At 38.3% G+C, this 23,591-nt stretch overlaps 1 protein-coding gene across 2 annotated transcripts; it reads right to left on the reverse strand.

The window, feature by feature from the left end:
• Window positions 1-6,387: 6,387 nt before the first annotated feature.
• SPACA1 (sperm acrosome associated 1) lies at window positions 6,388-23,188 on the reverse strand. Of its 2 annotated transcripts, none has more exons than XM_058671598.1 (7): window positions 22,853-23,188; window positions 18,960-19,016; window positions 15,195-15,296; window positions 14,406-14,512; window positions 13,656-13,791; window positions 7,176-7,296; window positions 6,388-6,625 (listed from the first exon to the last, which is right to left on the reverse strand). In XM_058671598.1, exons 1-7 carry the CDS (start codon window positions 23,070-23,072, stop codon window positions 6,574-6,576), a joined length of 795 nt encoding a protein of 264 aa, XP_058527581.1. In that variant the 5' UTR covers window positions 23,073-23,188; the 3' UTR covers window positions 6,388-6,573. The 2 variants fall into 2 exon arrangements, with proteins under 2 accessions (XP_058527581.1, XP_004580456.2); XM_004580399.3 differs by having other exon boundaries at window positions 6,388-6,630; window positions 22,853-23,187.
• Between the last annotated feature and the right edge of the window lie 403 nt (window positions 23,189-23,591).

Genomic DNA, 23,591 nt, shown 5'->3' on the forward strand with positions numbered 1-23,591 from the left:
ACACAGTAACCTGTCTGAAGAGTACATTGTGGTCAAATGCAGCTGCAGACACCCCACTTAGGAGGGTTAAGGAAAGTTGAGTCTGAACTGGAATGGAAGGGAAGAACCCATTCTGGGTAGACATTACATAGCCTTTGTGAGCATAAGGATATGAAGATATGAGGCTTCCAGCTTGGAAGACTAGAGGACAGTGATATCACAAAAGAGTGGCTAGATCATGATATATAAAGAAGACAAGTTATGCAGGCCTGAGATGAAAGTGCATCCCCAAGAAAACAGCCAGCCAGTAAAAGTACAAGATTATACAGGAATAAAGGTTTTGGAGACCTGTTTGTCAAAGGTGACATGTGATTAGAGAAAACTAAAAGAAAGATTGAATAGGGAAAAGGAAGAGAGAGAGGTGAATGGAAAATAGGAAAAAGGAAAACTCTTGACAAAAAGGGATATACTTGGCCTGGAAGTAGATAAAGTGTTTACAGAAAGCTCTCACACTTGGCTCCTGGGTTCAGGTTCAGTTTACCTGTGTGTCCTCATCTCTCACTTAAAATCTTTTTCCCATAAAATCTGTTTTTCATTTTTCTTCTCACTGCTGCCAAGACTCATCATATCCTGCCTTGATTTACAAATCTCTTTCTCATCGGCCTCTCATCAATTCTTCACCCCGTCTTTGCCAAATGTTATTGCCAAATCCATTTTTCTTACCTGCTATTCAAACTTTTTTTTTTCATTCTACTTTGGTTTCTTCTTACCTCTCAGCCTCCCCACAACCCTGCACCTGCTTGCAGCTCTTATCTTTCCTACAGCCCCCTCCCATATCCTACCCATATTCCGTCTTCTGGTCTTGTATTTCCTCTGGCATCTTTAACCACCAAATTAAAGCAATATGAACTTCAGGCCAACCTCTTACATCATCCTCTACTGCAGACCTCCCAGCTCGCTCCCATCAGCACAGCTCCTATTCTTGTTGCAAAGAAACCCAGCGTCTCCATTTCCTTTATGAAGCTCAGGGACTCTAATAACTGCATGCTGTGTGCTGCTTTCCCCTCGAGTATACAGAAGAGTATTGCTTGTATGTACTCTTTCCTGTCCTTAATACCTCTAGGGCCTTATATTGTTTGTTCTGGAAGAACATGATTTCATTACTGTCAGATGATTTCTGTTCCTTGTAAGGCACTTATTGGTGTTTCCTTGGGGTACTGCATAAATAATACAAATCTCACAATGCTTCTTGGATGAGACGGCTGAAACCCAACCAGCTTGTCCAAAATCACCTGGAGTTTTGTCTCAGTGATGGCTGGAATAAAACCATTTCTGTCAAGAACAGAGAGATTAATGTACGGGAGGGAAGTGGTGATGTTTCTATTGTCCTCGACAAATAGCACTTGTGGGGAAAAAAAACTAACATGTATTATTTAAGTGAATAAGAAATTCAGTAAGATTGTAGGTTATACAGTATAAACTCTTCAGCTATGGAACATTCCTCAAGGACATATCCCATTGCCATCATAGAAGGAAAGCAACAATTTGCAGTGCCACCTCTGAACTTCCGCTTATGCCAGTTTCACTTAGCACATATCCTAGTGTGCTTCATTCTTGAAAGAACTCACTATGGAGTCTAAAGAATTTATCTCAAATAAGGCCTGTATTCATAAATAAACAGCCAGGGAAAATAGTGAGTTGGTATATATGTCACTAAAAGCATTATTTAAATATTGCTTAATGTTAGGTTTTTCTTTATAACAGGAAAAAAAAGTAACTTGAATGCTCTTCATTTATTTAAATGTATGCGATATTTTCACAAAAAGTAGAAATTGCATATCATTCCTTTCCTGTATTTTATTTCTTTTAAAAGGTGAAAAAATTTAGATATTCAGTGTCAAGCTCTATTTTCAATAATCATAAAACTATCAAAGACAAACTTTTTTATCATACAAATGACTTCATCACAGATAATAAAACTGCACAAATCTCAAAGCCTAAATAACCGTGAAAATGGTTCTATGTTTTTTGAGACAGATGGTAATTCACAACAGTGAAGGGATATGAATTCCAAAAAGACTGTCCTACAGAAGCTGACAAAAATACGACTGAAGCAGATTTAAAATATGAAGTAGAACCAAAATAGAAAAATCAGATTAATTTTAAAATACCACAGAGAAATTAACAGAGATCATATAGATGATATTAAAACCACTCTGGAAAGGAATTAATTCTAAATCGAAACATTATACTACTAGAACAAAACTGAAATGTTTCATCCAAATGAGCAACATTTACTGCTTCGATGCTTGTCAGGTCCAAGATTACAGAAAATTGTAGCCTGTTATGTCTATCAGCCATCTTATCACTGGTCACTTGCCTAGAGGTATACCGAACAAGTATGGTCATTGTTAGCAAGTCAATCTTCATATCTGCTTCTTAGCTACTTAACAGGAGAGTGAATTAGAAATCAGTAAGAAAGAAAATTGAGATCTCATTGATAGGGTCTTGCATTCCCAGCAAGACTCAAATGAACCCAGGTTAGATGAAATCTTAACCTATCCTATCTGGGTCAGGATCAACATGTATAGTTTGCAAAAGGCCAGTACCAAAAGGATTCTAACAAGGAGTGAGAAAACGGTGTGGCAAAAGAATCAGGAGTGCTGACTCCAACACTGACTCACTGAGTGTATTCTCAGGCCATTTAACCACATTCTTTTGAATATGTGCTGATACACAGAAGCACCACATACATATATGGACAGACAGAAGACTATGAATCATACATTTTGTATGTATATAATGTATGCTTATACAATGAGAACAAATACATATATGCACATAAATATATATGCACATATATGTATATAGATTTATATAAATATAATACAAGCATTTCACAAACACTTATAAAGAAAACATATGCATGCACAATTATTATTTCCTCTGCCTACGTGGACAGCCTTGTGTCCCACCACTCCTTTTCTTTTTTTACGCTCTAGCTCTTACAGGCTTCTGGTGCTTCCTTAGATCTTCCCACCTGTCTGTCTAGGCCCTCTCCTCGCTCACCAGGGTAACTCCTACCTAGGTGCTAAATCTCATCTACATGTCATTTCTCCTAATACACCTTCAATAGAAAAATAGATGATTTCATTTCATAGGTTCATGACAACTGTCTCAGGTAAATGATAAATTCCAAGATAAAAGCAATCTCATATTTTTCATGTTTTCCCACACAAACTGTATTCCCATTGATTAGCACAGTATCTGACCCATAGGAATAGCTCAGTCAATTCAATGCTTGTTGAATGAATGAATAATCTTCTTCTGGTTCTTATTCAACACTGCACAAAATCTTGCTGCCACATATGCAGAGATCAATGAATGGCTTAGAGTCCAAAAGGAAGGTCTCTTTCCGATATATCATTGCTTGATATTTACCTCCAGAATCCATATGCAAGCTTCAACGTTTTCCATGAGTACATTCTGCAGACTAAGAACAGTGATTAAGAAAAATTCTAGCCTGGCTTTTATGAAAAGATGGGGGATAGAAGATGCCTCTGGCTTAGTCAGCCTGGAAACAGAAGTGGCTGTCTCCATGAACATTTAGTGGCATGCAATGGAGACTTTCTGGACCACAGCAAGACATTATGACCATGTGATAAATAACAATGGGTATTTATGAGACTGGAGTGATCCCACAGACCCCTGGAACACATCGAGACATATTTAACAAATGCAAATTACTAGTTATTTTAGCCAACTATGCTACAAGTGCAGTTCTGAGAGGAGCCCCAGGTGTTGGGAGTAGGATGATTTTACAACAGGCCATCAATTCTAACATGAGGAGATTTAAGGTTACTGTCAAGGTGTATTGATGCTTTGCTGTGTGTTAGATATTACAAAGACTGGCTAACTCAGCTCAGGCTCCTCACAGGCAGGCACATATCAGTCTTTATGAAAAGAGTATTTCTGAGTTGGTACATTATTGATATTCATACATAGCTTCACTTGTTTATTCTACGCCAGAAATTGTGGTAAATATTGTATCTACATCCTCCTCTTTGGAGAATCATAATGTGTGTAGCACTTTGTCAACTTCCAGAAGTCCTTCACTAAAGATTTAACTCACCTTTATCATGAAAACTTATTTTTGAGAAAAAGACTGTCACTCGAGATAGTATTAGTAAAGCTGCTGCATCAAAAACTTCTAAACTTCAGTGACTTAAAATAGGAAGATTTATTTTTCATTCATATTGAACATCCAGTGTTGGTTGGCTGGAAATCCCGTTCCACGTGGTCCTCAATGTGGACCAGCCAGCCTGTCAGTGCAACCATCTCCCGAGCACTTCTGTTTACTCAGGCAGACATGTGAACTCTGAATGTTTCGTCATGAAATGCTACAGCCTGAAAATGACTTATAACCAGGATTTTGGCTTAGAATTCATCGACCAGAACTAAGTTACACCACCACCTAACCATGACTGACCAGGGGAGTAATTATCCTGTCATAAATCTGGAAATGAATATTTGGTGAGCAGTACTAATGACAAATAACTGGTAATTTCATTCAGCACTAATATTCATGGAAGTGCAGCTGGAACCTACTGCTGTTAGTGGTTTTTGAAGCAACGACAATCACTACTATTCAAACATATTCCATACTTTCACTAAAATTACTTAATCATACATATTCAGGTGGAAGATGATTTTTTAGCACTTATACTAAGGTAGAGTACAAAAATTAATTGTTTTGGAAGATTTTATTAAGCCACTTTGCGTTCACTTAAAGTTATCAGTGGAATTCACACAACAGATAGCAATCACATTCCAGGCAATTCTTCATTGCTTCTCAGAAATACAAGTGCTATATAACAGAAAACACAGACGATTCATTTAAAAAAAAATTCTAGGCCACTAACATGATGTATGCCATAAATGATCAGTTATAAGTTGTGGAGTTCTTAGGTGTACTGACAAAACATAGAAGTAAAATGTTGGGATAGAATTTATCTGCAAAGAAAAATTAAATTCATTCTGTGCTATCACAACTTCGGAAAAATAATTGCTGATAAACCTTATCTTGTGCCTTAAAACCTAGATAGTTGGTCATAACTAGCATACTGACACAGTACAAAAAAACTACTGATATTCAGAAAGAAATTACTTAGTTTGACAATATTGTCATGGGCATTCTAAGCACAATGAAAGTACTTAGCACAATGGTTCAAAAAATGTTGGTTTTTAAATGGTGAGTTGTCAGTGGTTATGTTACTTGGATTATGCTATTTGGGACACCCCAATTGGACTGCTTGGTCTCTTTACTTCCGATCCAGCTGCCTACTAAAGTGCAATGCCAGAGGGAAGAATCAGTTACTTGGATCTTTGTCACTTGTGCAGGAAACCTGCACTGAGGTGTGAGCTTTCAGACCATTGGGGAATAAACTAATGGATCCACGCACTCAGTTGAATGTCTCTCTGCTTCTGTCTACTGTCTTTCAAATTAAAAAAAAAAAAAAGCTTAACTCACTATTTCTGTTAGAAATACAGGGTGTGTTAAGTTCATGTCATTTCCTTGTTCACTAAGTTCTCCAGTTCTTCCTTACATATTTCTCAAATGAAACCATAATTAAGTTATCTAATATTTGAAGAATGTCTTGAGTAATGCTTGATATATAGCCGTTACTTAATGTTGGTTGTTATCATTATTTTTTATTATCATTTGTTATTTTTTATTATCATTATTATTAAACAATACTTTGTGAGTCACATGCTCTGAATAGACTCTAGTGATTTGCTTTCTCAATCCAGTTCTGGTGAAGCGAGGGAAGCTACTCTGCAAAGAAAACTTCTATTTAGGACTGAATAGGAAGTCACCTTAAAAGTCATGAAGGTGGGCTCGGCAGCGTGGCCTAGCGGCTAAAGTCCTCGCCTTGAATGCGCCGGGATCCCATATGGGCGCCGGTTCTAATCCCGGCAGCTCCACTTCCCATCCAGCTCCCTGCTTGTGGCCTGGGAAAGCAGTTGAGGACGGCCCAATGCATTGGGACCCTGCACCCGCGTGGGAGACCTGGAAGAGGTTCTGGGTTCCCGGCATCGGATCGGCACGCACCGGCCCGTTGCAGCTCACTTGGGGAGTGAATCATGGGACGGAAGATCTTCCTCTCTGTCTCTCCTCCTCTGTGTATATCTGGCTGTAATAAAATGAATAAATCTTAAAAAAAAAAAGTCATGAAGGTGTTCAAAAATGTGTGGTGAAGACTTGTTATGTATATAGCTAGATGAATATACCCGCTTACCTTATATGGTGAATGTTGAGAACAACTATTTGGACAAGTATGCCACAACGATGACTAGCCCTAGTCACACTCCAATACCTCAGACTGAGGAAAATCTGGAGTAACATCATTGAAGTAATTCAGTATATATTTTATTTTTGTAATAATAAATTGATATGCTCTACTATCCTTTGTTTTTTCACATATCACCATCCATCATTCATTCCATTCACTTAAAACATCTTCTTCATGTCCGGGTATTTCCGTTGGTGACTGGTCAAGAGAAGTTGAGTCTTTATACCTGATGGAACTGAGTTCAGAATGAATCTCTGTCATAGAGGCCCCCGCCCCCCAGAAAGCTTTCACTGCTGCCCTGGAAGAAAAAGCAAAAGGAAAAAACAAAACACAAAATATGAAGTGAAAACTAAAATTAATAGGATTATATTTACATTTTCTATATTTAAAACTGCCTTTTATTCACAATTAAGTTTTCATTTGAGCTGCATCAGCTGGATTGTAAAAGTAGAAGAAGCTAATTAAGAGATAATGCTCATTATGTATTTCAAATATTCCTATACAAATTATATAGTAGGTTGTAAACAATAAACTTAAAGTTGGGAAAACTACAACTGGACACCATAAATATTCATTGAAGAACTTTTTTTAACAATTACTTTGTCAAAATTGCAAAAACTCCATTTAAAAACTTCTATGGCTAAGATTATTCAGAAAAGCATCCATATGGGAAATGGGGTGGCTGAGCTATGACAATCCCAGGAGGGATGAAACGATTTGAAAAGGTTTAACACACATATAGAGAACATAACGGGCAAGACTTTACCACTCACTGCATGAGGGAGATGAGGGTGAAAAATAAATGTGTCAATCAAGGATGATGTATTCCAGCATTTCACCTACCAATTTATAATTATGAAGATCAGTACAAAGATCACGAATATACAGATAACGACGCCTGTGGTCAGCACAAAAACTAAAACTGCGTCCGTGTCGGGTCGACTTGATCTTCTCATCTGTAATTCTAGAAAAAACACATACCTGGTGATTATTACAACTGGGAAGAGAGGAAATGTATATCTAAACAGAAACTTTATATTTGAAACACAAAGATAAAATATAATATTATCTCCTTTTCAAGCACATAGAAAGTTAAAAGCATTTAGCAATGAACACCTGTATTACCACGTAGACAAAACCCTTAACATTTTACTACTAATCTATTGATTGCTCTACAAATTCATCAACTCATCTTTTTTTTGTACCTTTCAGTATCGTTTGCACATGGCTACCCATTTCTCTCCAATTCTCTGGCAATAATATCTTGGGTTTTTTTCTTTAAATTTACACATAATGAATTGCATAAACATCTTACATGGATGCCTGCAGATTTGTGCATATAATCAAATTCCCATCAGTGTGCCCTTCTGCTTCATCCTTCAGAGCCAGCTACGATCCTTTGTTTCCCACTATAAATTTTAATCTATGAATGGAAACATACACTAGGTATTCATTTGTATAAAGCTTTTTAAGCTCAATATATAATGTTTTAGAGATTTGCTAATACTGTTGTATGTAACTACACGTTTTTGTTCTGTTACTAAGTAGTATTCTGCTGTCTGTTTATTCATTCTCTTACTCTGGCTGTTCCATTGTGGGTTATTGTAAATAAAGCTTCTATGCGTTTCTTACAGGAACCATTCTTCAAACATGTATTTTCACATCTCTTGAATAGGCACTGAAGAATGGGGCTGCTGGGCCCTAGATCACTGGGACAGGTGCAGTAGCCTAGAGGCTAAAGACCTCGCCTTGCGTGTGCTGGTATCCCATGTAGACACTGGTTCTGGTCTCAGTGCTCCACTTCCCATCCAGCTCTCTGTGGTCTGGGAAAGCAATGGAGGATGGGCCAAAACCTTGGGATCTTGCCCCCGCATGGGAAACCAGGAGAAGGCTCCTGGCTCTTGGCTTCAAATCAGCTCAGTTCCAGCCATTGTGGCCACTAAGGAGTGAACTAGAAGATGGAAGATCTTTCTCTCTGTTTCTCTTTCTCTCTGTAAATCTTACTTTCCAATAAAGTAAATAAATAAATCTTTTTTTCTTTTTTTTTTTAGGAACTCAGACCTTTCCCCAGCTGACTGTATGACTTTCTAACCACGTTTCTCTGCATATGTTCTCCCAGATTTTGGCTTCCTATTTGTGTTAAGGAATTACCGTTCAAAGTTTGATGAATCTAACTTACCCAAAGGTTTCTTTTATGGTTATTGTTAATTTACTCAAGTCTAAGAAGTCTTTGCCTCATCCTGACTCCACGTTTTCTTTCTAAAGATGCATGGCTCTAGATTCAACACTTCTAAATTTTGTATATGATATAAAGGAGGACCTGAGATGCACTGCTTTCCATACAGATGTCTAAACACCACTCCTAATTCAGGTCTGCTGTTAAGTTACCTTTCTGCTTTTGCTTCAAATAAGGCCACTCAAGAAACAAAATGGTGTACCAGATGTGCTCTAGCGCTGTTAGATTAAACTTGGTTGAAGAGCTAATCTACATCAAGCATCAGTGAATTATGTAGTTTCTCTTTTTAAATTATTTAAAAATTTTGTGATAGCATTTTGAATTTACATTCTTTAATGTTCAACATGAAACAGAGTTCAACAAGTGAAAAGCACAGACTAGCAGTTCAGCAGGAATATGGCAAGGACCAGAAAGGGAAATAAAAAGCTGCCAATTTCACTGATGCACAAGAAATTTTACAGCTCTTCCTGGTCCCCAAATTCAAGAATCATAAAAAATTCAGGTGGGAAGTGGCCATATAGGCATTTAGATCCCAAAATCAAATTATACAGGTGAAGATTCATTAATGTATGGGTGAATGATGGCTGGTGTGAGTTGGAGGCTACTATTTTGATTTCTGTAAGTATCACTCTCACTCATCTCCTATCTGGGTAATCTTAACAGCTTACTTTTCTGAAATTTTCACTATCATCTAAACACTATTTATTGTAACTTTCAATACTTTGTAATTCTAAGTCTATAAGCTCAACTTTGTGATTGCACTAAGCACATCAAAATATCACATAGAATCGTATTTATATCCCAACATGGTTTGATTTTTGAAGCCTTATTTGGAGTAATTTTAGATTTAGTGGTGAGATTTTAAAAAGTGAAATAAAAGGCCCCTTTTAGTATTGAACCCTGAGGAGCAGAAATGCAAAAATCATTTCTGTTTATCCTGTAGCATTAGGCAAGAAAAGATAAAAAGTGAGAAGTATGAAGATGTTCGTATCTTCCAATAGTAGTCTTCTCACAAGAGCCACCTAGACTATTTTACATTTAATAAAAAAAAGAGAGGCTGAATTTTATTAGCAATACATAATGAAAAATAGTTTATATTTTAATAGTCACATATATGTATATATATAAATCCTTAGCTTAGGTATATATTAGTTTTCTGGAGCCACCATGACAAAGGGCCAAATACTGGATTATTTTTTAAAAGGAAATTTATTATCTCAAAAATTTAGAGGCAAGAAGTCTGACAATACGCTGTGGAAGAGCCATGCTCCACGGGAGGACCCCTCCTTGCCTGGCAGCACCTGACTATCCTTGGCATGGAGTTTCATGACTCTAATATTTGTTTCTGTTTTCACATGGCTATTGTCTCACTGTGTCTCTTTCTTTGGCATTCAAATGCTCTTTCTCCTCCCTCCTGCAGCCCATATTTCCCTCTTTTTATAAGATCATGATCACATTATATTAATGCCAAGGGTGGTTACATACTGGGTAAAGCCACTGACTGAGATGCTGGCATCCTATTTGGGCACCAGTTTGCGTCTCTGCTATTCCACTTCCAACCTTGGTACCTGCTATTGGCCTCAGAAAAGCAGCACAAGATGCCCCAAGTACTTGCTTGGATCCTTGCCACCCAAGTGGGAGAACCAGAAGCAGCTTCTGGCTCCTGGCATGGGTCTGGTCCAGCCCTGGTCATTGCAGCCATTTGGAGAATAAATCAGTGAATGGAAGATCTATGTCTTTCAATTTTTCTCTACATAACTCTGACTTCAAAGTATATAAACAAATCTTTTTTAAAATGCTCACTCCACGATAGTATGGCCTCAGCTTAAACTACTTCATCTGCAATGGCCATACTATTTCCAAATATGAGCACATTTTGAATAATGGGGTTATGGACTCAAAGCATCTTTTGTGGTAAACACAATTAAACCCGAAACAATTTTAGATCTCATAGGTAATTTTAGATTCAAAAAGCAATAACTGGGCCCGGTGGTGTGGCCTAGCGGCTAAAGTCCTCGCCTTGAAAGCCCCGGGATCCCATATGGGCGCCGGTTCTAATCCCGGCAGCTCCACTTCCCATCCAGCTCCCTGCTTGTGGCCTGGGAAAGCAGTCGAGGACGGCCCAATGCATTGGGACACTGCACCCGGGTGGGAGACCTGGAAGAGGTTCCTGGTTCCCGGCTTCGGATCGGCGCGCATCGGCCCGTTGCGGCTCACTTGGGGAGTGAAACATCGGACGGAAGATCTTCCTCTCTGTCTCTCCTCCTCTGTGTATATCTGGCTTTGTAATAAAATAAATAAATCTTAAAAAAAAAAAAAAAAGCAATAACTGATTTTGGAAGACAAGTGATATTGGAGTAAATCTGATATATAAGGCAATTAATGAAAATGTTTCATTAATTAAATATTTACCCCACAAATATTACAATTAGGTATTTATTTCAAGCTAGTACCACAATGCATAGACAAGTCTACCCAAGACTTTAGTTGACATCTAAACAGCGAAAAGCCTCTGTTGCAGTTTGTGTAGCCAACTGTCATATGTAGAAGAAATGAATATAGAACACAGTATTTTGAGAATATTTGTCATTTAGTATATGTACTGACAGGCAGTGGCCCTGTGTTGCTGCTACAGGGCTAGCAGTTTTGTCAGGATTAAGGTCTGCTCTTTGGGGAGGGGGGTACAGTAGGGCCCATGTTCCAGCTTGTTTCCTTCCATTCCAGAGAGGACTTAACTACAAAGAGGTCCTAACAGGGGCCAGACATTGGGGTCAAAGATCCACAATGAAGCCAGATACCTTTAAAGGATGGCTGCCTGAGATTTTTTTAGTTTGTTGATGTTTTGCATCTTTTTCCCTTTTTAAAATTGACACTATACTTTACTGAATACTGCTCCCTACAGAGAAGTGATTATGAGCTTTTACTATGAAGATAGGTTTTTTAAAGTCAGTAATTAGCACATCAAAGAAAATTTAAATAGCAAGTAGTTTATTTTTAAGTATCATTCCTAAACACTTTAACCTGCTTGCATTTCAAGAAAGAGAGCTTTGCTGTATGATATCTCCAAGCTACAGAAGCTGTCCCTCAGGGGTTTGGAAGCAGCTTCAAGAAATCCATAAACTCCTTAAAATGAAGCATAACTTTTGACATGTTTAACATGATATTTTTCTAGGGAAAGACTTCTGTATCTTAGTTGTATATTCAAAAAGACTTGTGACCAAATCCCCCAGACCTCTAACAACACAGAAGACAACAACAGTCAACAAGAATCAACACAAAAAAACACATTATGTAGAAGATACTATGATGTAAATAGGAAGTAGAAAATAGGTAAAATAGAAAGGATGTGGATGAATGCATCTTATAAGAGAAACCCAGTTTCTAATATGTAAAATTATGTGGAGGACAGGATTTACTTTTTTATGACATATAACAAGAACTGTGTCATTAACATTTTCTTCAAATGCATAATTTTTAAAAGATATCATTCATCATGTTTATTTGTTTTACTCTACACCAAGAGTTTTTTTTTTAAGTATTCAGGAGAATTCCATTTATCCATTTCACTTTCATGATGAAAATTGAAAGGAAGAATATAATTCAGATTAGAGGAATGTTCTATGGGGACACTTGAGCTATATACCAATGCTCTGGCTAGAATGTGGGTTGAAGGTCCCCCAAGGGCTCACTGTGACTGGAAACTTGGTCATCAAGGTGTTTCCACTGGAAAAGGCCACAGAAGAAAATATATACCCTGCTCAGTCCTTAGGTCTTTGGGGCATGCACTCAGGAAGGGCTTTGAGATGCCAGCTTTCTCTGCTCATGGTTCAAGATGTAATATTGTGTTTGTACCAACTCACCAGTGATAATTACAACGTGAGATGACGCAGCCAAGGATAGTCCTCACAAACACTGCACTATACTGTCAATAGAGTGAGCCAAACAAATTTCTTTTTTGGGAAATCAGCTGCTCCAGGTATTTCATTCTGTTAACATAAGGTAACTAATACAGTATCCCGAAGTGAGGCACACTTAACTCTGATATAAGCAACACTCATGCAAAATATAAAACAAATAGCTATATAGGTGAACAAGTATATACATATACATATAAATGAATTGCATAGTGGAGGTTGGCAAACAGGTAAGTGAAGATACATTGTAGCAGACCACCAGTGAAACAGTTAAATATAGCTTGTCAATATGACACTAAATTTTCTACCTTTGTCATGATACTTAAATAGCAGAATGTTAAACTATTAACTGTTGCTAAAGGACTATATTACCGTAACAATATGGAGGAAAATGGGGGAAGTGAAAATAGAGAGAGAGTATGGAGAGGGAATCCCTATACCTGCAAAAATGCATCATGGCAAATAGCAAAAAATAAATTTAAAAAAAAGAAATTAAACATTATCTGCTTTGGTTCTAGGCAGCTAATTTGGGGTCATGAGTTTGGAAGCCACATATCCCTTGCCTATGTAATCCTTTCTGTCAACTGGTGAGTCAAATGGAGCTCACCTGTCAATTCCTTGAAACTTGAAGATGGGCTGGTATTGCCTTGCTGGATAACCACTCCCCTCAGAGGCTCCTAAAGCCCATGCTGAGGAGGACCTGGGGCTCTTACTCTTGCTCTGGTGCTGCAGGCTTCTTTGCTCCTGCTCTTGGCCTTTAGGATACCTGCTTGCTCTCTTGCTTTCCCTAATCTTATTTCAAAGACAGAAGAAGTTAGCAATCTCTCTTCCTTACCCTTTCACTTTCTGGCTCATTCTCCCTGAACATGTCCCATATTTCTCTGTATTCCTCACCCTCTGAATTAACTTTTACCACTTAAGCTGTGTTGGTGTCTGTGCTTAAAATTATTTTTAAGTAGGACACAGGAATCTAGGAAATAAATCTTTGACCCAAACTTACACCACAACATATTTGGTAGAAAAGGTTATCATCTACAGCATCAACAGGAAATTCAATTGAAATGCAGATTCTTGTGTCAACCTGGTTCCTGATTAAAATCAGAAGTTTCGAGGGTAAGTCTCAACTCTTCAAAGTCAGAGATAAAAATTACACCAAATCATGGCTAGACTTACCATTTGTTGTATAGACTGTGAATTTAATAGTTGCTATGAGCTGGTTATTATCCAGCGTGTCACACTCAAAAGCCAAAGGGCGAATTTCCCTGCGTACTTCCAGGATTGCTGAATCATTTTCAAGCACAATAGGTTGCTATTTTAAAAAGATAACAAAGGAACAGCATTCTTCACTACACTTAGGATTAGAAAACTATTTCCTGTAGCAAAAGATGAATCATTGTCCCTCTTAACTACAACAATTAAACATGCACATAAGTTTTGGAGTAGTACCATCTAGACCTCAAATCCCAACCTACCATTTTGCTTCTATGATTGTGGACAAATTATTCTCTGCACTTCACTTGTTTGTGAAAATGGGTATAATGTTAAGAAATGCCTCCAGGTTGTTACACATGGTAAGAGACTGCAGAACTGTGTAGCTCTGGCAGTTGCTAAGCCCTAAATGGTGGCTACTGTTAGCTGTATACAATTCCAATTAAGACAATGAAAATTTTGTTTCTAAAATACAATAATTTACATAAAATACCTCCTTCAAAATTCAAACTATAGTTGGCACTAAGATATATGTAAAGTCTTCTCAGTCCCACTAACAAAGAATTTAAAATTCGAATTAATAATAAAGTTATATGATTTCTAACTTTGTTTTTGCAAACTGCTTTTGAAAGATATTTTTCTAGGAGTCATCAAAACTAGGAAACATTTCATTACTGGCTGGGAAGTACCAGACGACATACATTCACTACTTACTTGGTCTGGCCTTAAAATTTTCCACATATATTTGAAACGGTTTGCAGGAGATATGTGTACACATGCCAGTCTAACAGTATCAAGGCTTTCAGAGATTGGTTTTCCCCCTGGAATAAAGAAAAATTAAATACACAAATACCATTAGGCATTATAGATTGCTTTATTCACAATGCTACTTTCCAGAACCAACCCAAGTTTCAACAGTCAACTGTATGCTGCTTCGAAGTCATCGGACTTACAACTGCGAGTGGAGTGGGGCAGAGGAGTGACAGATGCAAAAATAAAAGGTAACCAGAGAAGCATGTGAAGAGACATCATTGCTGTCGGCTCTTTGTGTAGAGCACACGGTGGAGAAGAGACAAGGCAATCAACAGTGATTTGCTAGATCGAATTTTGAATTCCACTATTGGCTTACAAAGTACTAGTTGGGAATTCCTATTAGAGACAGTGTAGGCTAAAATGCCACAGCTCTCATAGCTCCCAGTTTCATGAGAAAGCATCAAAATTTCTTCATCTGGTAGCTTCAGTCATTGGCACCAAGTACAGCCAAGTTCCACTATATTATGGAGGATGAGTGTTAAATTTTAGATACCACTGAACATTGCAACATAGAATGTTTATTCAGAGCCACAACTGTCTAAGGAAGAAGTAGAATGTAAAATGTTACTATGATCTCCTTTCAATATATCAACTGATAGTCTCCTTCCACTCAGGAGAAACGTGAGGTTGTGGAGATTTTTCTAGAGCCAGTTCATCTGCTGAGTCACCCTCTAGTGCACACCAACTCACAGCCACAGTCCACTGGTCCACGGCATTCTTCAACTCGAACGATGCACTTGGATTCTCCTCCAGGGCACCCATTTGTTAATATGACTTCCCTAATGCCGACACCTTCAGTAAAAGAAATGGGTGACTGTTAAAAAGACACAGTTGGAAACTGTTTTTATTGCCCCACCCAGGTCTTTTCTGAGACTTTGCCCTAATCTCAGAAAGTAAATTCATAAATTCAGTATACTAACACTTAAACATTTTCAGGCGCCTAATTTTGAATTATTTCCTAAGACAACGTTTTCTGAAATGACTTATCTGACACACTAGTTCCACTCATTCTTGCCATAAAACACAGGATTCCAAGCTAATGCACAAATGAAAATGGTATGCTGTAATTAAAGGAACCAATGTATAACAGAATTTCTTGATAGCTTTCACTATTATGGTCAATATTTTGACAAATTAGTGTATTATTATATATAAATTTTAAGTGGTTTAAGATGCAAAAACTTTTAATTTTAACATATTTCAAATCAGACCACATTTACAATTGATCTCACATCATAAATTAATTTGTAGCATTTCTAATTTTTCGAGTACATAAAATGTACTTCTTACAGCCAATAAAAGTCTTAGATTAAATGAAATACAACCACACACAACTTCTACCAAGTTGTTTGACCATGGAACTTGGTGGAGTGGAAAGAACTTCTGGAGGAAATTTTGAAATTACATTTTTGCCACAAATGATGATTTTTAAAATATTTACATTGATAAGACCTTCATATTAAATATAGACAGTATAACCTATTCACAACCAGATCTCTCTTTCTAACAGAACATTCTGGATCCCACATCTCCACTAACTTTGCCTTTCATTGGCAGAATTGAGAGTGATGACACAAGCAGAATTATGTACTATGATAAGCCTGCCTAGTAACAGATTAAAGAAGAATATATACTGAGGAACTTCCTTCTCTACCAAATTTCCTCTTCCAGCTCCTGTAAGATGTTAACTATCAAATCTATTTTCAAGGGAAAGTTGGAAGGCTGGAGGTGGTTCTTTTGTTTTGTTGTTTCGTTTGTTTTTGTTTCTTTTTAAGATGTTTTTGTGTTCTTATTTGGAAGACAGATTTTACAGAGAGAGAAGGAGAGCCAGAAGGAGGGATCTTTCATCCAGTGGCTCACTCCAGAGCTGATCCAAAGCTAGGACCTAAGAGCATCTTTCAGGTCTCCCACATAGGTGCAGGGTCACAAGGATTTGGGTCATCCTCTGTTGCTTTCCCAGGCCATAAGCAGAGAGCTGGATTGGAAGCAGAGCAGCCAGGACATGAACTGGTGCCCAAATAGGATGTCAGTGCCACTGGGCAGAGGATTAGCTTGCTATGCACCACTGCACCAGGCCCCTGGAGGTTGCTTTTCAACAGTGCTCCTCCCACTGGAGAGCTTACTAACATGGTCTTCTTCAGCGGGTCTGAAATTCTCCAAATTTGATATGCTCTATATTGATGCTAAAACATTCACTTCATGGGCCACACTTGAAGTAAAGAATGCCATCTGAGCCAATGAGATGGTTAAGATGGAAAAGGAAAGCTCTTTTTAATTAAAAAGAAGAAAGATTGTTGATAAATGGGTGCAATGTGGTTCCAGTTCAGTATATGAGATTCCTCTTTAGAAACACAGCGTTTCTGAAATGTAGAGATATTTTCCAAGCAGATAGTTTATATATTTACTTATTTAGATCAATACAGTCTTTTAAGATGTGTGTAGGTGTGAGATTATCTGTTAGTCTGAAATCTGCTGGGATTTATGTCCTTTTTGTTTGCTGAAACACTATTTTAGTATTAATTAGGGTTTGTGGTAACGAATCTTTATCTCCTAAATAATTCTTTTTAATGGAAAATGCTTTTAGACATGCATACTGGCATTCTTTGGTCCCTTTCACCTGCTGCATCTTTGACATATTATTTGTCTGGATGCCTCTATAGAAAAGAGCCTTCTGGAAAGAAATGAGCTTGGTTTGCTTGGCTCCCTGATATATCAGAAGCACCAGTAACAATGGCTGATGCACAGTTTGCAAAACAAAAGAGCTATTTGTTGCATTAATGAATATATAATTTGGAAAACATGTATTTACTTAATAGAGGAGTATAGACTATTAGAATTGTCATGAAAATAATTCTCCTACCTATGAGAACTTTTCAAGAAGCACTAGACATAAATAATGAATGAGTAATTGATAGTTCACTATATAGATTCCTTTCCTTCTGTTTTTGATTCACTAAGAAGTTAAGTTTTAAAAAATGTTTGAAACTGCCTAGGAAGATAGACAGCATGTTAGTTGCCAGGAGCTGGACAGAGGCTGCTATGGAGAATTAGTGTGTAATGAGTGTGAGGTGTCACTTCTGGATGATGAAGAGGGTCCAGAGATGACAACAATCTGGAAGTGCTGCAGTCTACACTTCAAAATGGTTAAAGTGGGACTTTTAAGATTTGTTTTATTTTTATTTGAAAGAGAAGAGCGAGAGAGAGAGAGAGAGCACTCTGTTGCATTGGCTCAGTCTCTGAACACCCACAATAGCCAATGCTGGGTCAAGTCAACACTAAGAACTGAAACTTAATCCATGGCTCCCATGTGAATATCAGGGACCCAATCACTTGAGCCATTACTCGATACCTATGGCTACCTCTTCCTACCACCCTGAGTCGGTACTAGCAAAAAAAAAAAAAAAAAAACTGGCTTTGGGAGCATAGCTGGAACTCTAATATGGATGGGGCATCTTAACTGATGCCTTAACCTTAAGCATAAATACCTACACTACATAGAAAATTTTGTTAAGTATATTTTGCCATAATTAAATAAAAGCTGTCTCAAAAACAACCCTGGTATAACTTTTTATCTACTCCCCCCACTCCAAAATATCCTCTGGATATTGTCACTCTTTCCCTATCATCACTGTTCCCCCCCCCACCCCCTTGGAAGATTCTACCGAGAATAACTTAATGGTGATTCATTTGTTGTCTTCTCAGCACCCTAGGCTATAGGAGTAGGTAAAAAAATAATAGTTCTTTAATCAGCAGCAGGCGCTTCATTGGAAACTTGGTAGAAATGCAGATTCTTAGAGCCCTTCACAGACCTAAGGAGTTTGACATTGAGGGGCAGGCCCAGGTATTTGTGTTTTCACAAGCCCACTTAGTGCATGTGTTTAGCACTCATTGTGCTATGACAGCATATGTAGCATTAATCTCATACTCTTGTAAGAGAATGTATGTTTCTTACACATACATTTCTACCAATGCATTGATCAAAATAAGTCCTGTTCTTTGAACACGATATTTCCCCCAAAATCAATGTGTTTTTTTCTCTAAGGTATGACACACAAATTGGTGAAATGCAGAATTTCGAATAGACTATTACAAATAAGCAATTTCGTGATAGATTTGGCAATACACTGTGTGGGAAGTTATCCGTGAGATGCATGGGAAACATTTCTATCATTTGAACATCTGTGAGGTAGGGAAAGTTTTAGTTTGGTGAAAGTGCTTTATGTGCCAAAGGAAAATAAAGAGCTGGTTGGAAATAAGACTGAGAGGCAATGAACTGAAGCTGTTTTACCGTTGGAAGAAATCAGCCTGAGTGTTGTGTGTAAACCATGGTTGTTAGAAAAGAAAACGAGAGATAAACACACAAAATTGCACATTGAACATTCCCACACTATCTGCCTTTGCTTCTTCCCACTCCAAATTACATTTAGGTTGCTTCATTTGTTCTATGCTACTTACCGCATGTTACGGTGCATGTTCCGAATTCTACTTCTTTGACCACTGTCTTATTAGAAGCTAAACACAAAGTATAAAGACACATTATTTAGCCAGGTTGAAACCTTTCCAAATAAAAAGATCTCTTACTTGGAGGTAAATAAAGAAGAAATTTACAGTTTTTTTCTATTTAAGCCAGAAAACAATGCTATTTCTACTATAAAACAATCAAAATCTTTTTAAACATGTACAAAATTAGGGGGCAAAACTGCAAAGAAGTTTCATATTTAAAGTTTAAATGTGTTTAATTTTTCATCAATTAGTATATGATGAGCTAAAATTTTATTGAAGATCAGACAAAAAGGCCTACCAGTTCCATGAATCACATTTTTCATTATTTTCCAAAAAAACACAATGTATAATTTGTACCCAAAAATAAGTCCTTATCAAGAGTGAATTACATTGTTTCTACAAATTTTCCAAGTTAAGATGATAAATCTCTGTATTTCTAAGAATTAACTTCAAAATATATATTTACTGTGATAAACTAGAAATATAATTACTTAAGGAGCTAAATATTCTTAGCTGTAATTTACATTTCTTCCCTAATTGTTCTGAAGTTTGGCATATTTTCACAAATTTTAGTGTGCAATTATGTTTAGATTTTTTGGGGGGTTATTTTTTATTGGAAAGTCAGATTTTACGGAGAAAAGAAGAGGCAGAGTATCTATTCTATCTGCTGGTTCACTCCCCAGGTGGTCACAATGGCCAGAGTAGAGCTGGAGCTGAGCTGATCCTAAGCCAGTAGCCAGGAGCTTCCTCCAGGTCTCCCACTTGGGTGCAGGGTCCCCAGGCATTGGGCATTCCTCCATTGCTTTCCCAGGCCACAAGTAGGGAGTTGGATGGGAAATGGAGCAGCCAAGACACAACTGGTGCCCACATGGGATCCTGGTGCATGCAAGGTGAGGATTTAGCCACTAGATTATTGCACTGGATTCATATTCATGATTAATTTCTTAAAGTTAAGATTAGCACTAAAATCTTAACACAAAAAATAAAACATAAGATACTGGAAAATAATCTTTAAAAAAAATTGTATCTCAGGCCAATAAATCACATGGGAAAGCACATTGAACTTGGAGTCCAAAGAGCTACTTCTATCATTAATTAGCTCCTTGAATTTGAACAGATTAATTAAATTCTGTCAAGTATAGTCAAACTTTCATAAAATCTGGAGATCCTATTTTATTTGGTTATTTTAAGGATAAGACAATTTATATGAAAACATTCTATAAATTGTTTAACAGCATAAAAATAGTTGATATCTCATAATTTATTCAAGTTAAGCTTATAAGAACATTTTGGATTTATGTTGCAATACATGACTAAGAATTTTTTGCCTCTTTTGAGGACTGTGATACGTTGACACTCCTAGTTTATACTTAACAAGCTCCAAGTAAAATGCCTTGCACACACAGTAAGCACTTGATGTATACAAATAAATCTGTCTTCCTTATTAAATAACTTAGACTATCATGATGATCAATTTGAATTGACATTTTTATGCTTGAATACTTTTTGCTGACACATTATAAAATATCAGTAGAAAGCAAATCCTGAACACAGAAAATACTGATGCAAATACTGGGCCCTTTCAAATACAGCCTCTTTCTTAACAGCTCTAACTATCCAACATCCATGGGGAAAATATTCAATTTTAACTTGGGGGGAAATTATTTCTCCTAACTTAAGTTGCCTTAGAAGAAAAAAGTACAGAGATGGAGTTGACTTCTAAATTTCCTTTCTGCTTGAATTTTCTTTAGAAAAAAACAGTGCGAAGATTGAGTTAGTTTCTAACGTTCCTGTTTGAATGCTCAATCATATTTTGTGTGTCCATTAAATACAGTGTTTTTGGATGGGGATTCTACAATGATGGGACAAGGGAACCTAACATATCTGGAATTCAGTGCAGCAGCTGTAAAATTTCCCATCATACACTTGTGAGTAAAAAGGAAAACTGATATTCTGCAGGTTAATACAGGATCCTGCAAAGATAGTAACAAGGGTAAATATGTTTGATGATAAATGTGGACCTAAAGATGATGTGATGGTATAATGGACAACTCCAGCAAAAGATCCTTACACAAAAATAAAAATCCTGCAGGTGAAGCTGAAAAGTCAGCTGTCCAAATATGCTTATGGGTTGTAACTTGATAGTGCAGGTAAAAATGAAAATGCAAACCAGTGAGTTCAGTAGGAGTCTAGAATACAATGAGGCCTCCCTGAAAATATACTGGGTACTAGGCTACACTGATAAAAGCCCAGCATCCACAAAGTTATAGGTAATAATCCTGCTTGTTTTGTTCTGACCAGGGCCTGGAACCAACATCATGGTAAATGAATGACCTGTTAAAGGTATATCTGAAATACTGAATCAGGATCTAATTGATACATATATTCATTCTTAAAAGCTTGACTCGTCCACTAAGAGAGAGTTGCATAATTTTTAATTTTGGTTTTAGAAATGTTCAGATCTCTGACAGCTTAGGTGGTTATAATTCTGGGTTTTACCCTTGACAGGAAAAACAGCTTATGCCTGAAAGTTATATATACAATTCCAAACAGGACATGGACTCCATGAAACTTGCAGGCGAGAAAACTAAAACACAAGGAGACAATGCTAACTTGCCTACATTTGAGTTTGGATGTAAAGCAGTTATAACTCCATCCCTTGGGTTTAGCCTAAGCAATATTAAGAATTTTGCAGCTCAAGAGTACCCCTTGTTGCTTTAAAACTGTTAATGAAAGGCCAGAATGAAGCAATAGCTACCGTGTACAGAAAACATGCTTTCATCCTTGGGTATCTTTTTTCACATTTCCAAAGTCAAGGAGCTAGCTTTTCAAGCTCTCTGTAATGTAATGTTATAAAAGTAGTGCAAACCTCGAGCCCACTATTAACTTTAGACAGTCAATTTCTTTCTGTTGCTGAGGGTCACTGCCATCAAGAAATAAGAGACAGGCTGAAGCACAGCACTCTCTGGGTAAAGAGACATGAGCATGTCAAGGATATTAAGAGGATCTCGGCTGGAAGTTTCATGAGAGAAAGGGTTCATTCCCCTTAGAAGACTGCAAACCTGCAGCTGACCTTTCACCTACCGGCATGTGAGTTAGTAATCAATGCAGCATGTATAACCCCTGTCAAATTTTATGGCTTAATGAGCCAGCGGTGTAAGGCAAATTTATGTAGCAAGTGTAAGCTCATTTTCTCTTAGCATCACATAACACAGGCTGGGCCCCTGAATGGGTGTTTTCTACCTTGACCTTTCAAGGTTGAGCACACAAGTAGAAAACTAGCACGCTGCCAAGGCACTGAGGGGTAAGGATGCAAGGAGCTGGCATAGGGCTTCCGGGCATTTTTGTAAGCATGCTGGTTCATCTAGATGTATCACAATAGAGAATTCTGAATTCCACCGAGTTCCCATTTCAAGTGCAAATGTGGAAAGGAATAAAACTTGAAGCAATTTGGAATTTCGAAGCAAGAAAAATCGAAATGGGAAAAAAACGCCACAAGAATCTAAATGAATATGCGGAAGGCTGCTTCTCCCCACCCCCTCAGCCTGCAGGAACAAAAAAGGGGGGGAAAAAAAGGAAAAACAAAAAAACACCACTTTTTCTGTGTGCAATGCATTATATCAAGCAATTTCCATTTTTGTGCTTATTTATCTTGCTGCGGCCTTGCAGAATCACCCCGTCCTTCTTCAAGACCGTAATTCGTAGGAAATGGATAAACTCGGGGCTGATGGATCTGAGCGCCCCCAGAGAGGTTAACAGAGGCAATTCTGTGGTTCTCAGAAAATCAGCAGGCTTGTCCCTCCACAGGGGTCGTCAGGGGCCGCCCAGGAGCCCGTGACGCTCACCGTCCTCCTCGGTGGCCTCGGCCGGGGCTTCGCTCTCGGCCACCTCACTGTCGTCCTCGGCCTCCTCGTCGATCTCACCCTCATTCTCGCTCTCGTGGCCCAGGCCGGGGTCCTGCAGGGCCGTGACGTTGGCCCCGCAAGTGGACTGGAGGCCCGCCAGGAACAGCCAGCCAAGGGTCAGCAGCAGCCCGGTGGAGCAGCACGCGCCCCCGGGGCTCATGGTTCTCGGCCCTGAAGGCCACCCTAGGCACAGTCGCAACCCCGCTCCTGACAGAGGTACCCCAAGAGAGGTGCGACGCCCCGCCCCCAGCGGCCTCTCTGAACCCGGATGCGAGTCCTGGCAACCATTGAGGCGTCACCGCCCTCGGCCCGCGAGGACTCTGGGCTTGGAACGCCTGCTTTCTTCCAAGAGGTTTCCCTTTCTCCTTTTTGCATTGATTCCTTTCCAAAGTAGAGCGCGTAGACCCACAAGCGCTTTCCTTGTGGCTTGCTTTCAGCCTTAATGATCCAGAATAATTATCGTGGATGTACCAAGTAGGATTCCTTCTAACCTATCAAATCTCGTGCTCCAAACCAGATCCATGACTGCAGGTGAGATCCGATTTGTGGAAGTCAGAGGTGCAGTTCAGAAACACATCCCTCGGGCAAGGTTTTCTGCAGCAACAGCTCTGCGGGGACTTGATTGGACTGGACTGTAGTAGACAGAGTGAGAAGGATGCAATAGTTCTCAAGCTAGATC

The sequence above is a fragment of the Ochotona princeps genome, chromosome 1 (assembly GCF_030435755.1).
Source record: "Ochotona princeps isolate mOchPri1 chromosome 1, mOchPri1.hap1, whole genome shotgun sequence".
Taxonomy (NCBI): Eukaryota; Metazoa; Chordata; class Mammalia; order Lagomorpha; family Ochotonidae; genus Ochotona; species Ochotona princeps.

What these genes read in the sequence shown, in the direction of transcription:
- SPACA1 (XM_004580399.3), bottom strand. Translation starts at nt 23,072, where the DNA reads ATGAGCCCCGGGGGCGCGTGCTGCTCCACCGGGCTGCTGCTGACCCTT. An exon ending in CACAGTCTATACAACAAATG is followed by an intron (nt 7,297 to 13,655) that starts GTAAGTCTAGCC and finishes TGTTTTTTCTAG; the next exon opens with AATTACAGATGAGAAGATCA. An exon ending in ATCTTCATAATTATAAATTG is followed by an intron (nt 6,631 to 7,175) that starts GTAGGTGAAATG and finishes TTTTTCTTCCAG; the next exon opens with GGCAGCAGTGAAAGCTTTCT.